Genomic DNA, 20,405 nt, shown 5'->3' on the forward strand with positions numbered 1-20,405 from the left:
ATTTGAAAAATACTGCTCTAGCACAAGGTTTTTGAAATTATGTCGCATATAACTCTAGACTTCCACAAAAACTTGATAGGTCTATTAGAAACTTAAGGGGGGGGGGATTCACTCATATGCTGCCAGTTTTTTTCACTATAGCTTTGTCTTGATCTGGGCTTCCAGTAATTTCCTTTCATTATTTTCCTTTCCTTTCATTCCATGGCTTAAAAGCATTTGAAATCTTGCTCTAGCAGATGAATTACAATTTTTGGCAGGAACTTTATAATAAAATGTCATCCTTCTTATCATAAAAAAGTAAAATATGAGGTAGTCTTTATACATACATACAGTCTGTTACATATGACAAAAAGGCAATACTGAAGAGAATATTTTCAGAAATGTACAGACTGTTTTATAATTCCTAAAAAGAAAAAAGGAAGTACTGTGTTTAGTGACTATCCTTTTACAGTCTGGAAATGACCTTGTTCACTTTTTCATGGTTGCAGGCTTGTATCACCAGAACAGCCTCCAAAAGCCAAATTTCTCACACTGGGCTCCAAGTTCCGTTATAGTGGACGTACCCAAGCACAAACACGCCAGGCTAGCAATCTCATAGATAGACCTGCCCCACACTTTGAACGGACCTCAAGCAAACGAATTTCCAGGAGTCTTGATGGTGGTAAGAGCTGCATAGAAACTGTAGTGATTTTCTTATTTATTACTTATAAAAGAATCTTATACATTGGAATAGTGTAACCCTGTTTGTCCTTTAACTTTCATGTAGTAAGTACATTTTTCATAGGTCTTGCCAAACCTGTTTTTTAAGAGAGAAATCCTGCTGAACTTGTTCCTTAAGAAGTGCTACTTTTTTCAGTATATAATGGATTGGATTGGATTGGATTAAAAATGTATTAAAGAACTGTTCCATAGAAGTTGCTGCTAGTTCCTCTTGCAGAACTGTAGATGTCAAACTATTTGTCTATAGTTTATTTACAGCTAAGTATCTCATCCAAATTCAAAAAGGTGGATTGACCAATTCAAAATTAATTAGAGAATGTGGCCCAGATTAACTGATCTTTATTCTGTGTATGGATTGACTAAACATACCATAGGCAGTAGTTTAGAAGTTGCTAGTTGAGTGAGGAATATTAGACATGGACTAGAACAGTGTTCTCCAACCAATGGACTGGGGAACACTGGTGGCCTGTGAGAAAATTTTGGTGGTCCGCAGAGAAATGTCGTCCCCCCCCCCCCAGCACTCCTCCAAAGCAATTAATCCAGGCTGCACAGGAACACAAGGCTGCGCCGCCCACATGGCCCACCCACCTGCTGGCCCCCACCCTTCGGCTAAGTGCAAACCTTACCTTGAATAGAGCTACATGAGCTGGAACTGGAAGGTAAAACCAATAGGGGAGGGAAATCCGCCCCGGGGTAGCTTGCTGACATTGGTGGGAAAGTTGGTCTCATATTCCAGAGCTGCAGTAGTTATAGGACTGGCCCTTTGGTCATCCTGGAGCAGCTCCTCCAGTCCATGGCAGGCAGGTGCACCCGGGTGGAGGAGCAGTTGCTCCAGGATGACCAAGGGCCAGTCCTGTGACTAGTGCAGCTCTGGAATACGGGACCGACTTTCCCACCAACGTTAGCAAGCCACTGTCAGTCAAAATTCATATTAGTGGTCCGCAGGATTTAAAATTATGAGTTTGGTGGTCTCTGAGGTCCAAAAGGTTGGCGACCCCTGGACTAGAGCATTCAGAGTAAATCAAAAGCTTATGTGATATTAATTTATAGAGCAGTTTTCACTCTTATGCAGGCACATGCACAAATAATGTAGAAATAGGACATGTTATAAATACTGTAACTGTAACATGCTTTACTGTGATAAATATATTTTGTTTTTATATTTTATCAATATAACATGTATCTAGTGATATTTATATTCTGTCACATTTACATATAGTCAAACATTATTGTAATTTTATTGTAATTCTCTCTTATTGTGTTTTATTTCTCCTTTGTAAAATTTCATTGATATAGCATATTTTCTCAAACTACGTGATATCATAGTCCCCTAAAATAATAAATTCCACCCACCCCACATGAATAAACTTTTTTTCATTGGTGGTAATGTGAGTAAGAAAGAAGTATACCACTTCTTGTAATTAAGTTTTAAGTTCTATATCATAGTCTGTATCAGATTTGTAGAACAACAGCTGCCTTGTTGGGACAGAGGCCAAAAGCCCAGGGTGAGCTTTGACATTAACCCCCAGTTAACCATGCAAGACTAACCAGGTTTATAAAAAAATATGACCCCCTACAGAGAGTCTGAACCCTTATCCTGGTGGAATGCTTGTTTGTTTTTAAAGGAAACAAGTCAGAATTCATCTGGAAACTAATAGGGTTTTTCTTGTAATATATATTTTTGCAGCTCCGGTAGGCATTGTAGACCAGAGTCTGCTAAAGGACTTTCCTGTTGCTGCTGGTGGGAGGATCTTTGAAACAGCTGAACAGCACAAGTTAAAAGATGATGAAGGCAGAGATGCAGATGGAGGCATTGCTAAAATGTCACAATTAGAAGATGGAAAGGTATGTTTGTTGAAAACAGTCTATTTTGTAGAAATAACATTAAATTGGAATGCTATCTAAGTTGTAGTAGTTAAATCGTAGCTTCAAACTTCTATGGCCTGTTTTTATAACTTACCACCCTCTGTAGGAGAAGGTGTGGATAGCATGAGATCAAATTATGATCTACTTCTTAGGGTTCTAAACCATTGAGTAACTGTTGGAATAGTAAATGTGTGTACTTTCATGATTAAACACTCACAATTCTAAACATTTAACTGCTTTGTAAGAGTAACTTAAAATCTGGAAATTTTTCAAGATCTATAATTAGAAGCATTGTGTGTCCTTGTGCTGCTGTCCCCCCTTCTATTAAAGCTTTGAATGTCTGTCTGTTTCCATTTACACTGCTCTTCACAGGCAACAAAAAGCTGGTTGAGGTGACATAATCCAAATGTCTGGATTGTATGTTGTTTAATTAGGTAACAAATGGGGCTTTATAAATGTTTATACATTAATATTCTAACAGTACTGCTTACCCTATTTTTGAGTAAAAATTATCACTAACAAATGTCTCCCTTCCCTCTTCTTCACACTTTCCTTCTGCTTACAAATATACCTTTATATTATGGTCATGTCTGTATCTAAGATTAGACTTTCTCTACCACTATACTCCTCCCATTTTGCTTTTCTCCTGTATTTTGCTCTATTTTATGCATTTATGCATCACCTTTCATTAATTCTCTTTCATCCCATTCCTCAAATTTAATTGATATTCATGAAATGGACATGCTTTTAGATAGTTTAGATTATAGGAACCTTAGTAAACCTGCACGGAGAGCAGGAACTCTCAGTCCTGTGGCTGAAAAGCCAGAATGTAATAGAAATGAAGATAAATCATTTACCAGCTACTAGCTTGTAACTCATTTGGGGGGAGAGGGGGGTGTTCTTTTTGCAATAGACAGAGAAGCTGATAAAATTACTGAAAATGAAGATGCTATATCTACAGTATTTAGTTTGAGAAAATGGTTTTCTTTAGTTTCCATGCATGGTTTGATAAGGATAGCTGCGTTGGATCTCCTAGTTTTACAGAAATGTACATCTCCTTCCTTCCACTTCGTGTTCAGCAGTATCTTTCTGATACTTCTCTCTCATTTCTTCCTTTCTTTCGCGTTATTTGTGTCATTTCTCCTTACTTTTTAATCAGTTCCTTTTTCACTCACATTGTCCCTTCCTGTCCTTCTGTTATGTTGCAACCTGGAGCCTAAAGCAACTTCTCTGAATGTTTTTAATGGCGCTACTCTAACAGACAAAGCAAAGGAAGAGAAGGTGTGTAACTTTGTTGCCCTCCCAACTTTTTTGTATATACATTTGTTAACACATGTTCAGAGGTAACCTGTATTTCCAGAATGAGGCCATGGTGGTTGTGCGTTTAGTACGATCTATTGATATGTAACCATCTATATAAATTCTGTGGTATTAAAAATTAAATAAATAGTATGGTTTACTTGACACTATTCTTAGAGAAGTTTTAGAACACAAGCTACATTAAGTTGTTTCCTGATATGTTTAGAATCTCACAAATCAAGAACTGAACTGCAAAAACTGGCCACCAGATTTCAGAAATGCAATCTTAGGCTACTGGAGGCCTCAGATTGCACACTCCTGAATTAAATAAACTCTTTACATTGAAGCTTTGCTTCATGCTTGTGGCAATCAAGTCCATACATACCTATGCACTTAGTTGCTATTCTTATGGCATATCTCTTCCAGAATGGATTAGGTTAAGGCATTCCCAAAGATGAAACATACCACTTGCCAAACAAGCAACTGGCCTTTAGACATAATATTCTGTAAATTGTTTAGCATTCCTTAGTCATTTGAAAAATAATGGAACTGGTTTCCTTTAATATGTATTTTTTCTTCCTATTTCTTTTAGATAGTTCTGCCTCTTTCTTTTAGATACTAGTATCTCATTTTGACAAATGCTCAAAAGGCTTTGTTCAAATGTAACAATAAGCGATTGTGCATTATGATTAGAACAAGGCTTTATACAATACAAGTTTGTGTGTTTTCCTTCCTACAAAGAAGATATAGGAGGAGTCTGGAAGCGTTTATTTTCACTTATAATAAATCACAGTCTTAGTTAGGGTTTGCCTATACAAACCAATTTCAAAGCAACTCCAGTGCAACTTCATTGTCCATTTTAAATTTTTAACAATTTTTAAAACTGATTTGGGGAATTGTTCAACAGGGGTCACAGATCAGTAATTCAATAGCTAATTCTGATTTTCTTTTTGTCACATATGTCATATGTCAAAGCTGCATATGACTTTTGAAATTTTAGTTGTGACTTCCTAGTTTCCCAAAACTCTAGAAGCTTATTAGAACTTATTAAACCTGCTGAAAAGCAAACCTATACTTATATTTAATTAAATGTTAATGAAACAAAAAATAATCATGTATTGCATCCTGCATGTCACTCATATCAAATATAACTCTTGGGCCAGAAAAAGAACTGAGTGAATAGTCTTGAATTCTGTATACAATACAATTAAAGCAGGCCCTATGTTGGAAGTATATTTCAGTGTTAATCAGAATGTGAAACAGTATTGCTTGGAGGGGGGGGGTTGGAGGAATTTAACTTTACTGGAGAGCACATAAACATCTCTTTGATATGGACAAATGTTAAACGTGCTAATCTTGTTGAAGATAACTTGTCATTAGTTGTATTTGGCATTATATTTGAATAATATTTCATAAGTGAGAGGCCATACCTGTACTGCCTCTACTCTGGTGTTTACATTGACCCCACTCATTATTTATCTACTCCAGTAATGTCTCGTATTATTGTTAACACAGATCAATTGCATCTAAAGATAGTTTGTGCCTCTTCTCTTATAAAAGGACTGCCAACTAATTGCATAGTGATTTGCGTTATTGGATTATGCGAGGAATAGGCAAAATGTTTTCAGATTCAGAATGACTTGAAAATCCAATTATGAGAGGCAGATGGTCTATTTCAACCATTTTGGAAGTATATCTAGCACTTAAAACACTTTTAAAATTCAATGCAACAATCAGCTTCATGCTAAAAAGAAATGGACAATTACACCATGCTGAAGTAGTTTGAATTTGAAACAGTTTGCATATATCTAGATAAATAAGTATTAATAGCAACAGATAATACATAAGTAAGTATTAAAGATAAAATAATTCATTGAAATATATGATGGGTGGGAGAGTTGCAAGTTAAAAACTTAAATGAGTTTGATATTATATATGTATCAAGTTCTCCAGATGAGCTGTTCAGAGCATCCATTGTTTGGGATGATGCTTCTGTCGCTCGTTTGATAGGCTGGGCTTTAATTGAGAGGACGCTCCTCCTCCTCCACAGGACTCCTCCCTAGCGTCCCCAGTTTTTGCTCAGCCTTCGTGGATATAGGCAGCTTAATTTCCTTTCCCTTGGCCAGAATAGCAAAGACTTCAAAAGGAGACAACAAAAAGGTTTGTTTTAAACTCTAAACAACTCCTGTAAGGCTTTTAATTTCAATGAGTCAAGCAGCTCCCTACTGTATATAACTCAAGCCAAGGGAGCTCACCGTAGCTTCAGATAATGATCTCTCGCCCCCAGGACGATAGGAGGTGATAACGCTTCAGCCGCATGGCTAACAACTCACATTACAATCTTTTCAAGCCGAGCCACTACGATCGCCACCACCCGCGCCCGACAGGATTGGCTTCATTTTAAAAGGGTGCGAGGCTTTTTTTCTCTCCCCTAGGAACACCATCTGGGGTGGGGGCATCAGCGCCCATCTGCCCCACCGCGCCTTTTTATTCAAGGGAAAACTCTGCAGTATTGACTCCCCACAAGGCGTGGAAGTGCTGCTGAGCCGATTTAACTCATTACGCGCCTAAAGAAATAACGGCTGGTGCCATTGCAGACTCACTAACCATGTGGTAGTGATCTGCATTTTATTTCTGGAACTGTGAGAGGCTTTTCTTTCCCCAAGCAGGGGTCTCCTTCCTGGAACCCGAGGGAAATCACCCTAATACATATGTGTGTGTATGTATATAAATAGATAGATAAATAGATAGATAGATAGATAGATAGATGATAGATAGATAGATAGATAGATAGATAGATATTCAGATGTAATTATTCTATTTTGGACCCTTATTCATTAAGGAGGAAACTGTTGGCTTATGCCCTCACAGAATTAAACAGCAGCACCACAGCGAGCACCAAGGCCCGTGTCCGCCTGTGCAGGAAGCTGTCGCAGGCCTACATCTTATTTCAACAATTCCTCCTTTCTAGGCCTATGAGGTGTTCCAAATTTGGCTAATTCGCAAATAATAATATTAATAACAAAATAATAATAACAATAATAGGAACAAGAATAAGAATTCAATATTCTTACATAACATTATACAAAACTGGGGAGCATTGTTTTAGGGTTCCCTGGCCATTGCTGGTTCAGGCCCCTGGACGTGCCAACCACCCAACATTTCAGCCTCATTAACAGTAAAATTTAATAAGCGGTCACAATGGCAAGCGGCAGTAGCTCAAGAGCCATGTCAAATTCTCAAAACAAATTGAAGCATTCTAAGAGTATCTCCTAAGCAGCAGAAAAAGACGCTAACAAGGGCCAAAAGGTACTAGAAAAACACATGAAGTTCATGTGGGAGGATGAAGAAAATTCTCAAACCTCATCTCCTCCAGGCCTACTTCAGCTCCAATCCCCCTCTGAATCTGTCTTTGTAATCCAGATGCAGCGCAGCTGCACAAGATCAGGTAGCCCATCTAGATCAGTACAAGTGACTCGAAGTGACTCTGTGGCCACATTGCTCCAACAGCAGCCAGATTCTGTCAAGATGATGACTTACCGGAAAAGATCCCCACAAAGATGTGACTGTGGATGGAATTAGCAATACGCCAATATATCTCTGTGGGGGTGCAGCATACTGCTCTGGCCAACAACAGAGCGCTCCTTCTGACTGGAATTCCCTATAACTCTGGTCACTAAGCAGGACAGAGCATCCTTACCCTCAGATATCTCTCCATAGGAGATTCTGTAGTTTCAGATATACTCCTGCAAGGTATATAGAATAAGCAAGGGCTATTGATCGGGTGGAGTCAGAGTTCACACTCAGAGTTCTCCTGCTCAAATTCTCAAATTCTAGTTAGATTCGCATCGGCTCACAATAAGAGGTGATGGTTGATGCTACATCTTGACGACTAAAACAAAACCAGCATCATTTTGTTTATAAGAATTCCATGGCATTATCTGTTGAGAGGCCACTTCCCCTCACAAGGATCTCCGTGAGAGTCCAGGGGACATTTATGCCGATTACGGACCTCTTTCTGAGGTTGACTATTGGGCTTCCTTTTTAAGTTGGCAGCCCTCACAGAATTCTAGCAGCACAGTAACAGCAAGCGCCAAGGCCTGTGTCCGTCTGGGCAGGAAGCTGTTAAGCGCCAGTGACTGCAGGATCACCCAATTGCAATACAGGTCCTGAAAGGTGTTCTCTATTTGGCCTCACAATTTGATTCCATATTCAGTCATCTAATTATGAGTTTGGTAACAGCACAACAATTTATGTTAGTAGCTGTGCACAGATATAACAAAAATATTATCAATAATAACAATATTAATGATATCAATATTATTATGAATAATAACATAATAACAAATTGAATTTACCAAAAAATGGGGGGGGGGGGAGAGCAAATATCAAGAGGATTCCCTGCCTCTGTTTATATCAGTCCTCTGAACCAGTCAACAGTCCATTAAAATCTCACACATATAGATACATAGATATAGATATCTCACCTTGTGGGCTTTAGGTCAGAATCTTCAAGGGCAACCAAAAATACTCCCAGAGGACAATAAACCAACTCAAAGTAGGTCAAAACGTCCTAGAGAGACCTCTAAGGCAACAAAGGATGCCAAGAGACACCAAAATGTGTTAGATGAGCATATCTTAAATTTTAAAAAAAATGCACGAGGGAGGTTGAACAGAAGTCTCAGTCCTCTTCCCCAGCCAGGCTGGTCCCAGTTCCAGAGTGCTCGCTTCAGCAGCACATATACTAAAATTGGAATGATACAGAGAAGATTAGCATGGCCCCTGCACAAGGATGACGCGCAATTTGTGAAGTGTTCCATATTTCACCTTGCCTCCACCCCTGGATCTCTCAACGCCATCCAGGAGAGCCTCAGAGGGACCAGTTCAACCCAGGCCTTCAGCAGCGCTACTTGCCTGACAGACAGTTGTGGGACCACACCAGAATTCCTCCTCCCAGAGGATATCCCTGACAAATTGAAGGCCTGGAGGGACATGGCAACTTGAAGAGGCATTGCAGCCGGGGCACGGTAGAAGTTGATGGCTAGGCAGCCTCCACAATCTGACCTCGATTCTCACTCGATTTAGTTACTATGCAGAATGGACCTTTATTACCAGCAGGTACCTCCTTCAGGGGAGTATTATATAATCCAGTTACACATTCACATGATGCACAGGGTGAGGGAGAACTAGAGACCAGATGGAACAGGTTGAGGAAGGGTCTACTCACAACAGTGACCAAAATCTCAGAGGCGGATCCCCTAAAGAAGGGGGGCATGTCAGACATTGAAGGCATTAAGCCAGACCACCGACCTTCAGGTCTGTTTCGCCCTCAAACTTTTTTCAAATCTCTGTTGTTTCCCAAAAAAAACAACAACACCAACTTGATATTCCATTCCCCTCGGCCCAACAATCGTTACTGTAGGGGGTGGGGTCAGACGATTTAATCTTCTCCCAACCAATAATGTAAGAGGAAGTCATAACTGTCCCAGAGGTTCTTGGACCTTGTCCAGAAACAAGGGGTCTCTTCAGTGGCATATATCCCTCTTACAGGATATGATAGAAATTTTTTAATTTGGTTTTCTGATTCTGCTAAATTTCTCATCACCACGATAGTAGATAAAACAATAATGGCAATTATCACCCTCCTCTGCCATTCCAACGGAAGCAGAAGAGGCTCTCAAGTCAAAGGATATACAGGGTCGAGTTGTCCCCATGTAGGGCATGTCGATCTGATGTGAGGGCCATAAGAGCGGAGTCGGCCGCATCCCCCTTTTTTTTTACTAGATCGTCTCTCAGGTTGTTCCGCCATCTGAGGGAGATTATCTCAAATTCCAACATCAGGGAACACAAGGATGCCGCAAAACTCTATTAAATTATCTGCTCGAGCCAGGGCATCTCAGGTTACTCCTCGCCTACTGCTATGGCTCAGACATTGGCAAGCAGATATCACACAACTAATGGAAGCTTGCTTCCTCCCCAATATCTTCTTCTCCCCCCAATATATGGAGATAATTTGGTTGGTGGTGCCCTTGACCTATCTCTGATAGAGACTAGAAGCAGAAAATAAGTTCCTCTCTTTTCATAGACCCCAAAATAGTCCTTCCCAGCTTTTTAGAGGGTTCCTTCGTTCCCTCTACCAGGGACTTTTCCTCTCCAGACTCCAGGGACCGTCTGGAGACATGAATCACCAACAGTCAGATAGTTTCTGATCTGGAGATAGATACTGAAGGGGAGGGCAGAGCAAAAGAATCTCTTGAGGAACATGAAATAGAGGTCTCCGAGTCACAACATAGGCCTCACGACTGTGCCCGTATTGGTGGAAGGCTCAAGCCTTTCACGGACAGATGGGATGCCTCTACCTCTGTTTCCTGGGTATGAGATATCAGAAGATTAGGTCTGGCTATAGAATTTCCATCCTCTCCCTGGAACCTTTGCATTACTTGCCCTCTCTCTGGGCATCCTGTTAAAGGGAGCATGATGGAGACAGCTATTTTTCATTTATTGGAGATCCAGGCAACCGACCTGTGGCACCAGATCAGCAGGAGCAATTTTAGTTTTAAAATGACTTAATCGATCCATAGTTCATATGAGGCTTAAGATGAGTATACTGAACTCCATATTTCTGAGCTTCAGAAGGGGCGATTTTCTACCCTCCATTGACTTAATGGAGGCCCATCCCCACATTCCAATTAGATCCTCACATAGCAAAACTCTTCGTTTTTGTTATAATACTCAACGTTTTGAATACATTGCACTGTCCTTTGGGTTGTCGTCTGCCCAAGGTTCTTACGAAGGTTCTGATGGCTCTGGCTGTCCATCTCAGGGGAACACCTGTTAGACGGCAGTGTTATTTATATGACATTTCATTATTATCTTGTTCATATAAACAGGCAAAGGGGAGGCCTTAGCATCGGTCATCACTAGGAGAGACTTGCAGTCCATCTCTCATCACCCACGCATATGCAAGTTTCTTGCACGGGGCTACAATCCTACAGCCTCCTGTAGTGCATTGATATCACAAGTGGGACCTCAACAAGGTCCTTACTGCACTCAAGAAAACCCCCTTTGAGCCCATGTAGGACATGCGTCTCCATTCCTAACATACAAGGTGGTTCTCTTGGTTGCCATTACATCGGCCAGTTATATCTTGGATCTAGTAGCCTTGTCAGTTAGACAGGAGCTCTGTATTTTTCACACAGACAAAGTGGTCCTTAGTCCAGATCTATCTTTCACCCATAGATAAATTTGGGTTTCCGCAGACCATAGCAACTGATACTCCCGTACATTTGTCTGAATCCGACATAAAATCTGGCACGACAATGCCACAATCTAGATGTAAGGCGAGCTTTCTGCATATATTTCAACCGCACGATGTGTGTTAGGAAACAAAGGTTCTCTTCGTTTCTTTTCAACCACCCACCATTGGGTGCAAGACCCCTTCCTCAATGACCAGTAAGTGGCTGAGAGCACAATTCCCAAGTTCTATGAGACACAATCTCTTCCTGTACCCAGGGGCATCACTGCTCATTCGACCTGGAGCGCTGCGATGTTGACAACATGGGCCACAAGCGCCAATAGAGAAAATTTACAAGGCGACAACATGGGCCTCACCATCGCCTTTTATTTAGAAACTATTAGAATGATGTCTTCGCCTCTACGGAGGCTGCCTTTGACAGGAGAGTGTTACAAAGGGTCCATAGGGGCTAAGAAAAAGGGGAATCCGAACCAGACGGAAGCCCTCCCGTAGGACACGCCAAGCTTTGGTATGTCCCAAACAATGGATGCTCTGAACAGCTCATGGAGAAGGGGCGTTGGTACTTACCTGACACGCCCTTTCTCTGTGAGCTGTGAAGAGCATCCATCCACACCCTTATTCGTCTGGTGGGATGCTATTCCGGCCAAGTATTAGAAAGGGTGAAGGAGAAGAAATATTTCATCACTTCGACTTCGCCAAAACTGGGGACGCTAGGGAGGAGTCCCGTGGAGGAGGAGGAGCGTCCTCTCAATTAAAGCCCAGCCTGTCAAACGAGCGACAGAAGCATCATCCCAAACAATGGATGCTCTTCACAGCTCACAGAGAAAGGGCGTGTCAGGTAAGTACTAACGCCCCATCTAATTTATCAATTTTATTTGGACTATGCTGTGTTACTTGAATGACTTCTGTTGATTTCAAACATTTATAACAAAACCAAGAAAAACCTGAAAGACTATTTTATTGAGCATAGGACAGCAGACTTTATTCTAATTATATTATAATTAAAATAGCTCATTCAGAAAGTTCAAAACTCAAAAACTTATTTTTTCAAATTATTCAGTTTTTAAAACTCCTTTAAAGTTATAGATAAAAATATACTAATATAGAGTTCCGTCTGTAGAATGACAGAATTTCCATTTCAGCCATTGCTACAGTGCTGTAGGTAGATGCCTAGTGTGTTAAATTTATATTTAAGCGACTGCCTGTGAAGGCTGCTGGATTGGGGCTGACAGGCGAAAAGGAAGCAGTATGCTCCTTCCCATATTTAGGTAGACCAGGTTGCCCTGGTAGAAAAAGACATTTAGATGCCTAGTGGTTTAATACATTGAGCAATATCTGAAGCCAATACATTTTGTACTTGTAAATAGGTTAAGTTGTTTGCAGTATTTCCAGTTAAAAACTCTATTATGCTCCAGTAGCTTCCTCTAATTCTCCTTTTTTGCTGATCTCTGGGTGATTCCACTACATAGACGGAAATGGAAGAGGACGAAATTCACAAGAAGGTTGCTGACTGCATTATTAGCGTCTGAAACTTCTATAGTTTATGTTTGCATGGTACCTTTCTGTATTTAATTTCAAAGCCCTGTTTATTGAATTTTAAGCACTTTTTGGCCTTTTTAATGATCATGGGCTTTTCCCCCCCTTGTTCTCTTTTATGTGTGTGTATGTGCTTTAATTTTACAGATTTATTCCTTGAGAGTAAATGGGGAAAATATTTATGTCAGACATAGCAATTTAATGTTGGAGGTCTGTATAATTAAAGGAGCACTTTCTGTTCTCATGGGCTGCTAGGCTGCACGAGATGGGAAATCACTTGCAGGCTGCTCTGGGCACAATGCATGAAATGCATGGAGATGTTCAACTTGAACATGCATGTTCTATTTTGGTAATTCTGTAAAATGAGCTATATTTTCAGCTGTTACAAATACTTTTCAGTGGCAAGTGGAACATGGCCCTGTTTAGATGTTAAGACTTAAAAGAAATAGGACTTTTTAGAAATGTCTATCACTTTATAAAGGCACTACCCAGAACTTTCAATGTTGTAACACTTCCTACACCTGAGTGGAAATATAAGAATAGAAAAAATGTGGCTTTCAAGTTAGAACAGAAATTTTGAGTTCTCTTCCTAAATTATTTGTGGGCAACATACCAAACTTTTTAAAGCATTGTAGGTTTAATTTCATAATACTATCAATTATTCTTTGTGATACCAAGAGATACCAATTGCCAAGGGTTTGAAGATGAAATTGTGCATGTAGAATAATGGCAGAATAATTTGTAAATAAAAAAATGGATCATCCAGATGGGGCTATTTCCAATATTAAATTTAGGATATCTGAGAGATAGGTAGATATATAATGGAAAGGCCTGTAGATTTACAGTAACCTTACTAACATGTTCTGTTGCTTTCTGGCAGCTTCTGATAACTTAATATATATTGGCATAACTTTACCAAAACATTGTTGAGATTATTGCATAACATTGCATTGAACAAATCCAAGAAAAGTGCCTAATCTTAAAATTATTTTTTTAAAAAAATATTATATTGAGACAAGTTGTAATAAATTAAAATTGATTTCCATTTTTTAGATTCCCACTAAAATTTCAATTGTCTCCTGAAATTTTTGTATTTGTATAGTTTATCTTGTCACAGATGGCTATGCTTGAACCTTTTCAAATAAGATTTTTGTTTATACAAATAGCAACAAAAAGCATCCAATTTCCCCCAAACTGGGAAAATATTTTCTCTACTTGCTGGTTTAATGTTTTCTTTCACCAGCGTCTGTTTTTCTTTTTTCCTTAACCTATATAGTATATTAGTTTTCTCAGACTTCTCTGCTATGTATCCTCTTAGGTTTGTCGCCACAAGGATAATATAAAAGAACAGAAGATTATTTCTCGGTTTCATTAAATTAATCAGTTAGCCCAATTCCTTACTATTTTATTTGTTTTATAAATTAATTTGCAGATTAATTGCAGAGTAGCTTTTATTCCTCCCCTTTCATGTGTCATTAACAATGACATAACATTTAGAAGGAGCTGCAGAAGTCAGGTTTATACTTGAAATAATTCATCTGAAAGCTCAATAGGTGGATGACAAAGTCATCTGTTTTCATTAAGCTATATTTTGTTCTATTAAAGAAGGTATAATAATGGAATTTGCTGCTTCCTCCTTGTAAATTCATTGCAAACAAGGAAAGATTATGGTTCTTCCAGCAAAATATTTTCAAATGAATTATTTTACTTTTTTTTTTTTTTAAGTGGATCGTATTCCTGCAAATAAATGCAAATTCATTGATAAAGATCTTGTAGCAAGAGTCTATTCTGGCTCTAACTCTGACAGCTAAGCCAAGCTACTCTAATTCTCAGTCCCTTTCTTAGTATATCCTGTATGTGATGTATGCTTTGCTGATATAAATTATAGAATCAGATGATTCATTTTTACAACAAAGGCAATTATAATTACAAGGTAATACTTGTAAGTAAGCTTAGAATATGCAGATTCACTGCAGCAATTCATTTGTTGCTTAAACATCAGTTCCTCATAGTTGTAGAATTTATTTCATTCTAGTAGGTAGCATAAAGCCTCCGGCAGCCACCTGCCCAAGTTACCATGTTTTTGTCCAAGAAAGACATGCAGGGTTACTGTAAGAGTTTCTTATTCTTATTCTTACTCTTATTTCGTATTGTTCCTCACATATAGACATAAATTTTCCCAACCAACTACTTGCTCCATTAAGATATACTGAAAACTTCTAAGGAGGACCTGCCTTGACCCTCTTTCTCTCAATCAAACTGTCTTAATTTCACTGTATCTTGGTTCTCTGGAATGCAGCCCCTCCCTCCTGGGAATCCAGGCTGCATTTTACCACAGTTTTGCAGCAGGTTATGGCAACACCAACTTTTTATTTTATTTGAAATATTTGTAGTACACGATTTTTAACATTATAATGGAAATAAAAACAAGGTATTTATTTTCCTGAAAAAAAGTATAAATGAATATTTTTTAATTGATAAACTGCTGTTATATTTTCAAACACTAGGCACTTTTCATGGTTTTTTTTAAAAATGTCTTTGTTGTATGAATTCCCTGCTCTTTTTACATTACACATTGGTAGGAACTGGATAAGACTCAGGATGAATTACTGAAGCATCAGGCTAGCATTAGTGAACTCAAGCGCAATTTTATGGAATCTACTCCTGAGCCACGCCCCAATGAATGGGAAAAACGGCGTATCACACCTCTAACTCTACAAGCACAAGGGGTATGTCATTAAAGACCCTTGTCAACATTCCATAATGAGCAATATGTATTATTTTATACCGTATTAATAAGAAAAATAAGAACCATCTCTTCACTGCTAATGTGAAATTTATTTGCAGCTAATACTTATTAACTTTGTGTGCATGTTTTGCTTTGTTCACAAGTTGTAAGGAAACCAGAATTGAAGATACTGGTCATAACTCATTAGATTAACATTTAATAGTGCATTTCTAATCATATTAGTTCAAAGTTTTTAAGAAACTTTGTTGATTCACTGTTTACAGTAAATGACAAGACACAATCTATCAGAAAAAGGAAAATAGGGGAGAAGCATTATTTACAGCATTTTCTCTCCATCTCACAAACTAGGATGTTTAAGATTGGTGAAGAATGCAATGTAGTCAGAGCATCAGGGATTTGTGATATTAGAAGATCTTGAAACATAATAGCATTAAGAGTATCTATGGAACTTTGGTATAGCACATTCACTATTCAATTAGGGATCGTAGTTAACAACTGTGTAGAAAAAGAAAGGCACCAACTTTGAAGGGTATTTTGAAATAGATATATCCCTTTAAAAAGTTGGCATTTAGAGATTCTTGTTGGTGATTGCCACCAACTTGAGTATAGAATCGTGGAATTTGAATTTTGAACCAAATATTTTTATAGTACTTTTCTAATACAGTTTTAATCTGTATGAACATTGAAGTCCTGAAATTGTTGACTTTAGGGTTTAGGGTCTTTAGGGTCCTCTTGATTTGACCAGGACTTCATTATAAAATATATAAGCACTGGGAGACTTAGACTCTTTTTGTCATTTTTTCTGTAAGCTATATTAGTGAAATGTTATAAATCCATAAATTAAGTTTGATGTGTTTGTATAGTGTACATTTCAATGCCTGTGTTTCTGAGAGGTACTCTACCTTGTGGGTTGACACTTTGTAAAGCTCTTTGATTGTCTTCTTCCATGTTGATTTGGAAAAAATAATACAAATTTCCCACAATGAATGTAAACTAAGAGCAGTGGGAATATGCCGTCAGTGGAATAGGAATGGACTTAAAGGGTCTACTGGTTGACAAAAGAGCACAAAGGAATGGTAAATGAGGATGCCTACAAATTTATCTTTTATTCCTATACTTCCAAGCATCTGGGGTCCTGTTATATGTTGTTATTACTGTGCTTAATTGTTCAATGTCTTGTCTTTTTTCCCTCTAGCTGCAGATAGCAATTTCCAAAGTAGATATTCAACTTAAACTTTAACAAGTTATCCCCAGCACAGTGGCAGTTCTTTTAAGTTTGAAGAATACTTGTGTTTTTTCTCCCAAACTCAGAGCCCTTGATGAACTGCCTTTGGTATTCTGAACAGCATTTTCTATTGCCACTATTGCCTAGCACAGCATATGTGATAGAATATATGTGATGGAATAATTTTGCAAAAATTACATAACCTCCAGTAATCTGGATTTCCTTAACAATAATGTTCTATATTTCTTCATCTGGGTATATACCAAATTATTGAGCAGAAAGTGAATATAATTCTATATAATATAATAATAATATGGAATAATTTATATGTAGAATTAAAATGCATCATATATAGACATACTTAGTTTACCTAAAATCTATTAAGTTTACAAACTGAAGGATCTATTTCTAATTTTTTCTTTTTTTCTTTTATTCTATGCAGATGAATGTTATATGTTACATGTAGTTGGACAATGTTACTATTTCAGTTTCTTATGCTACATCTTGTCTATCTTTTAGTTCTGGTTTCAGTATAGTTTTTAAAATTTTAATCTATGTAGTTTTAATGTTTTAATATGTTCATTATTTTTTATTTGTAGGCCTCCCAGTTATCTTATAGGGGAGATGGACAGATATTAATAGATAGATAGATAGATAGATAGATAGATAGATAGATAGATAGATAGATAGATAGATAGAAGCATTGATAAATTTTATTCCTGAATTTTATCATTGCGATTGCTATAAAGTATGTATTTGTGTGTGTGTATGTGTGTATGAGAGAGAGAGAGACTAATTGCATGAGTGCACACACACACACACACACACACACACACACACACACACACACACAAATAAATGGGGCATATTAAAGTGAGGCAACATCAGTAATTATTTCATGTTGTTTTTATCTATTAATAAATTTACATTTATTGATTAAACTTAGTATATTTGCCACATAACAAGATTTCTCAGTATGTCTAATAGTGATACATTTAAAATTAAAGTACATCTTGATCAGGACTATACTACAGCATCTAACATTGCTCTACCGGGTTATTGTAATATTTACTTTTCAGGAAAAGTAAATATTACAATAACCTGGTAGAGCAATGTTAGATGCTGTAGTATAGTCCTGATCAAGATGTACTTTAATTTTAAATGTATCACTATTAGACATACTGAGAAATCTTGTTATGTGGCAAATATACTAAGTTTAATCAATAAATGTAAATGTAGATTTTTTTCACCTTAACAAGAAAATGAAGTTAGAGCTTTACAAAAGAAGAGATATATTTTGTACAGAAAATTGGGTTCCCCTCCCACCTCAGAAAGCTATAATTCTTTCTTTCAAGGACTATCCAAATATCTTGAAAAACTCCTTTGCTGTGTACTTTGAAACAGACTACTGTTTGATAAATGCTCCTATTTGACCCAACTTGTTTTTTATATATGCAATCATTTTATTCAAAAATAATTAAAGAGACAATCAAAACTTAGCATTAGTTCAACTATTCATATTACAGTTTGTGTTACAAATTAACTCCAGCTTTACTGTCCATCTTCCATATTGAGGTATAATACATTAATGCAAAACAGTAAAGTTTTAAGTAAAACTGCAAAATTAAAAATAGAATCATTTGATTCATATTGATTATGCAGGTTTATTATACACATTCATTGTTGAACCTACTCTTACCTGTAGTATTAATATTACAAGGAGAATAAATTTATTAAACAAATTCAACTAATATTAGAGGGGGGAAATTGAAAATGTGATCAAATTTTAATGGACATGTCATGTTAGGGTGATTTAATGTGAAATTTATAGTTTTAAAAATAGAAGAGGGTTAAATGGAATGGCAAATATTGAATTAACTTTAAAATATATTTTTGTCATAGAAGTAAAATAATTTCTGTCTTTAAGGAAACACATTTGAAATATACAATTCTATGTATTTCTCTTTTTGCATGATCTTTTCCTTTTATTCCCCCTGTTTGTCTTTTTCTTTCTTTCAGCTCACTTCTGTCTTCTAGAGTTAATTTGTTGATTTCCACTTTCTAACTTGTCTAGAGCCTAGAAGAGGAGATAGCATCCATTTTATTTAGTAAAGAGGGGTTTTCTACTAGCATGAAATCTGCCTTCACTTCAGCTTTCTCGTGGACAGCAGAGAGCGCTGTTGGGAAAGATAATGTACCTTCTGAAAAACACTCTGCCTCATCATTCTCTCAGCTATTACCTGAGGTGCTCTTACACATTTCCTTTTCCCAAATCAAAGCATAGAGTTGTGGATGGGTGGATGGACAATTTTTCACATGTCAGATAAATGCTTAGGTCCAATAAATTCAGTGTCCTGTCATATTTTAAAAGACGTAAGCTGAAATTATTTTGAAAAGCCTAAATGTTCAATAGAAACCAAAATATGCTGAAAACATTTGCATGGTGGGCTTTTTCCATCAATGCTATTTCAGAGTTATCTCCCCAAATGTACTGAGAATAGATGACTAGATGACAGGCACTTCCATTATTCTTCTTTTTACAAAATTCAATATCTAATGAAATATTAAATGCAATATGTTTTGTAGAGCAAAAATAGTAAGGTAAAAATAGTTTACCAGAAATCTGTTTCTTGGAGGTAGATCTTAAAAATTCTTTTTCACTATTTGTGTGTATACATAGACACACACACACACGCATAATGCAGGAAAACCATAAACGTTAACTACATCAAATTTTATACTTGTTAAAACTAAAATTCCTTATTATATCACACATGCTGTGCTAGGTTTAATTGCACAAAAATACTATTTTCCTATTTGCTCATATTTCTGTATCATTTAGCTTTTAAGCTCTGTTAACTAATTTATCTATATTGTAGGACCTATGGCATGGGTCATAAAAGATGCTAAATGTTAACAGTTAATGTCAATATAGCAGGGAATCATTACTATGTTCTAGTCATATTGCTTTATGCTTACATTATTAAATAAACTCCTTCACCTGATGCAGTATCCTTATGGATAAATTTCACATTTCTTTAGAGCTACATTAGCTCTATAGTTCCTACATTATAATAACTTAGGAAGTCTTATTACTTTCACTGAAATATGAATATTTTGGTAGTTATAGCAACATAGCCAGAAGCCCCTAACTAAGTTAACTAGAAACTAGTACTGCATGTACATGTATGAAATTTCTGAACATTTCTTTGATTTGACTGAATGATGTCTGGTTAGTATTAGCGTGGATGGTTTGGCTTTTGTTATTTATGAGAGAAATACCAATATTAGAGTGTGTGTATGAGAGAGAGTTTTTATATTGGTGTTTAACATAACCCATAATAAAGCTCTGGAAGAGTCACCAGCTCAAGTTTTTTTTAAAAAATATTTTCAGTGTTCTTGTTTGTGATCTAACAAAATTGCCCCATAAATGTATGAGTGTATAGTCAGCTCCTCTGTTCTGTTGTAAAATGTAAAGGCAGATGTTTGTGTCAGTTGAGTGTAAAAATGTATTTATATCTCTTCCAATTGCTTTTTTGTTTCACAGAAATTTACTTTCCAAACGGAAGAGCCTTCCATTGGAACCAGCAGGACTATTAAGGTTCTAATATATTGCCATAGTCCATTGAGCTTTTACATTTCAAAATCTTCTTTTGTCTTTTCTTTGTTTGTTATTGTTGTGTTTTTTTTTCATTTAACAATTGCAAGTCATCTTTGCTCTTCATATGACCTGACCCACTTATCCTTAAGTTTTA

The 20,405-nt window shown here is 37.1% G+C and overlaps 1 protein-coding gene and 1 non-coding gene across 44 annotated transcripts in view; both read left to right on the forward strand.

Moving 5' to 3' along the window:
- EPB41L2 (erythrocyte membrane protein band 4.1 like 2) overlaps positions 1-20,405 on the forward strand; it is a 119,918-nt gene that overhangs the window by 88,797 nt on the left and 10,716 nt on the right. For 8 of the 43 annotated variants that reach the window (XM_087971747.1, XM_087971903.1, XM_087971754.1 and 5 more), the window contains exons 11-15: positions 489-661; positions 2,408-2,565; positions 12,824-12,886; positions 15,259-15,405; positions 20,198-20,251. In XM_087971747.1, the coding sequence (XP_087827873.1) occupies positions 489-661; positions 2,408-2,565; positions 12,824-12,886; positions 15,259-15,405; positions 20,198-20,251 (595 nt within the window). Of the gene's footprint in view, positions 1-488; positions 662-2,407; positions 2,566-3,801; positions 3,868-12,609; positions 12,643-12,823; positions 12,887-15,258; positions 15,406-18,724; positions 18,896-20,197; positions 20,252-20,405 lie in introns of all 43 variants that reach the window. The other 35 variants (XM_087971655.1, XM_087971639.1, XM_087971645.1 and 32 more) reach the window with 16 other exon arrangements.
- On the forward strand, positions 8,606-8,711 carry LOC113411428 (U6 spliceosomal RNA). Its single transcript, XR_003370779.2, has one exon. It is a non-coding gene; the product is annotated as a U6 spliceosomal RNA (small nuclear RNA).

The sequence above is a fragment of the Notechis scutatus genome, chromosome 1 (assembly GCF_049901735.1).
Source record: "Notechis scutatus isolate UNSWTSFEM ecotype Mainland chromosome 1, rNotScu1.2, whole genome shotgun sequence".
Taxonomy (NCBI): Eukaryota; Metazoa; Chordata; class Lepidosauria; order Squamata; family Elapidae; genus Notechis; species Notechis scutatus.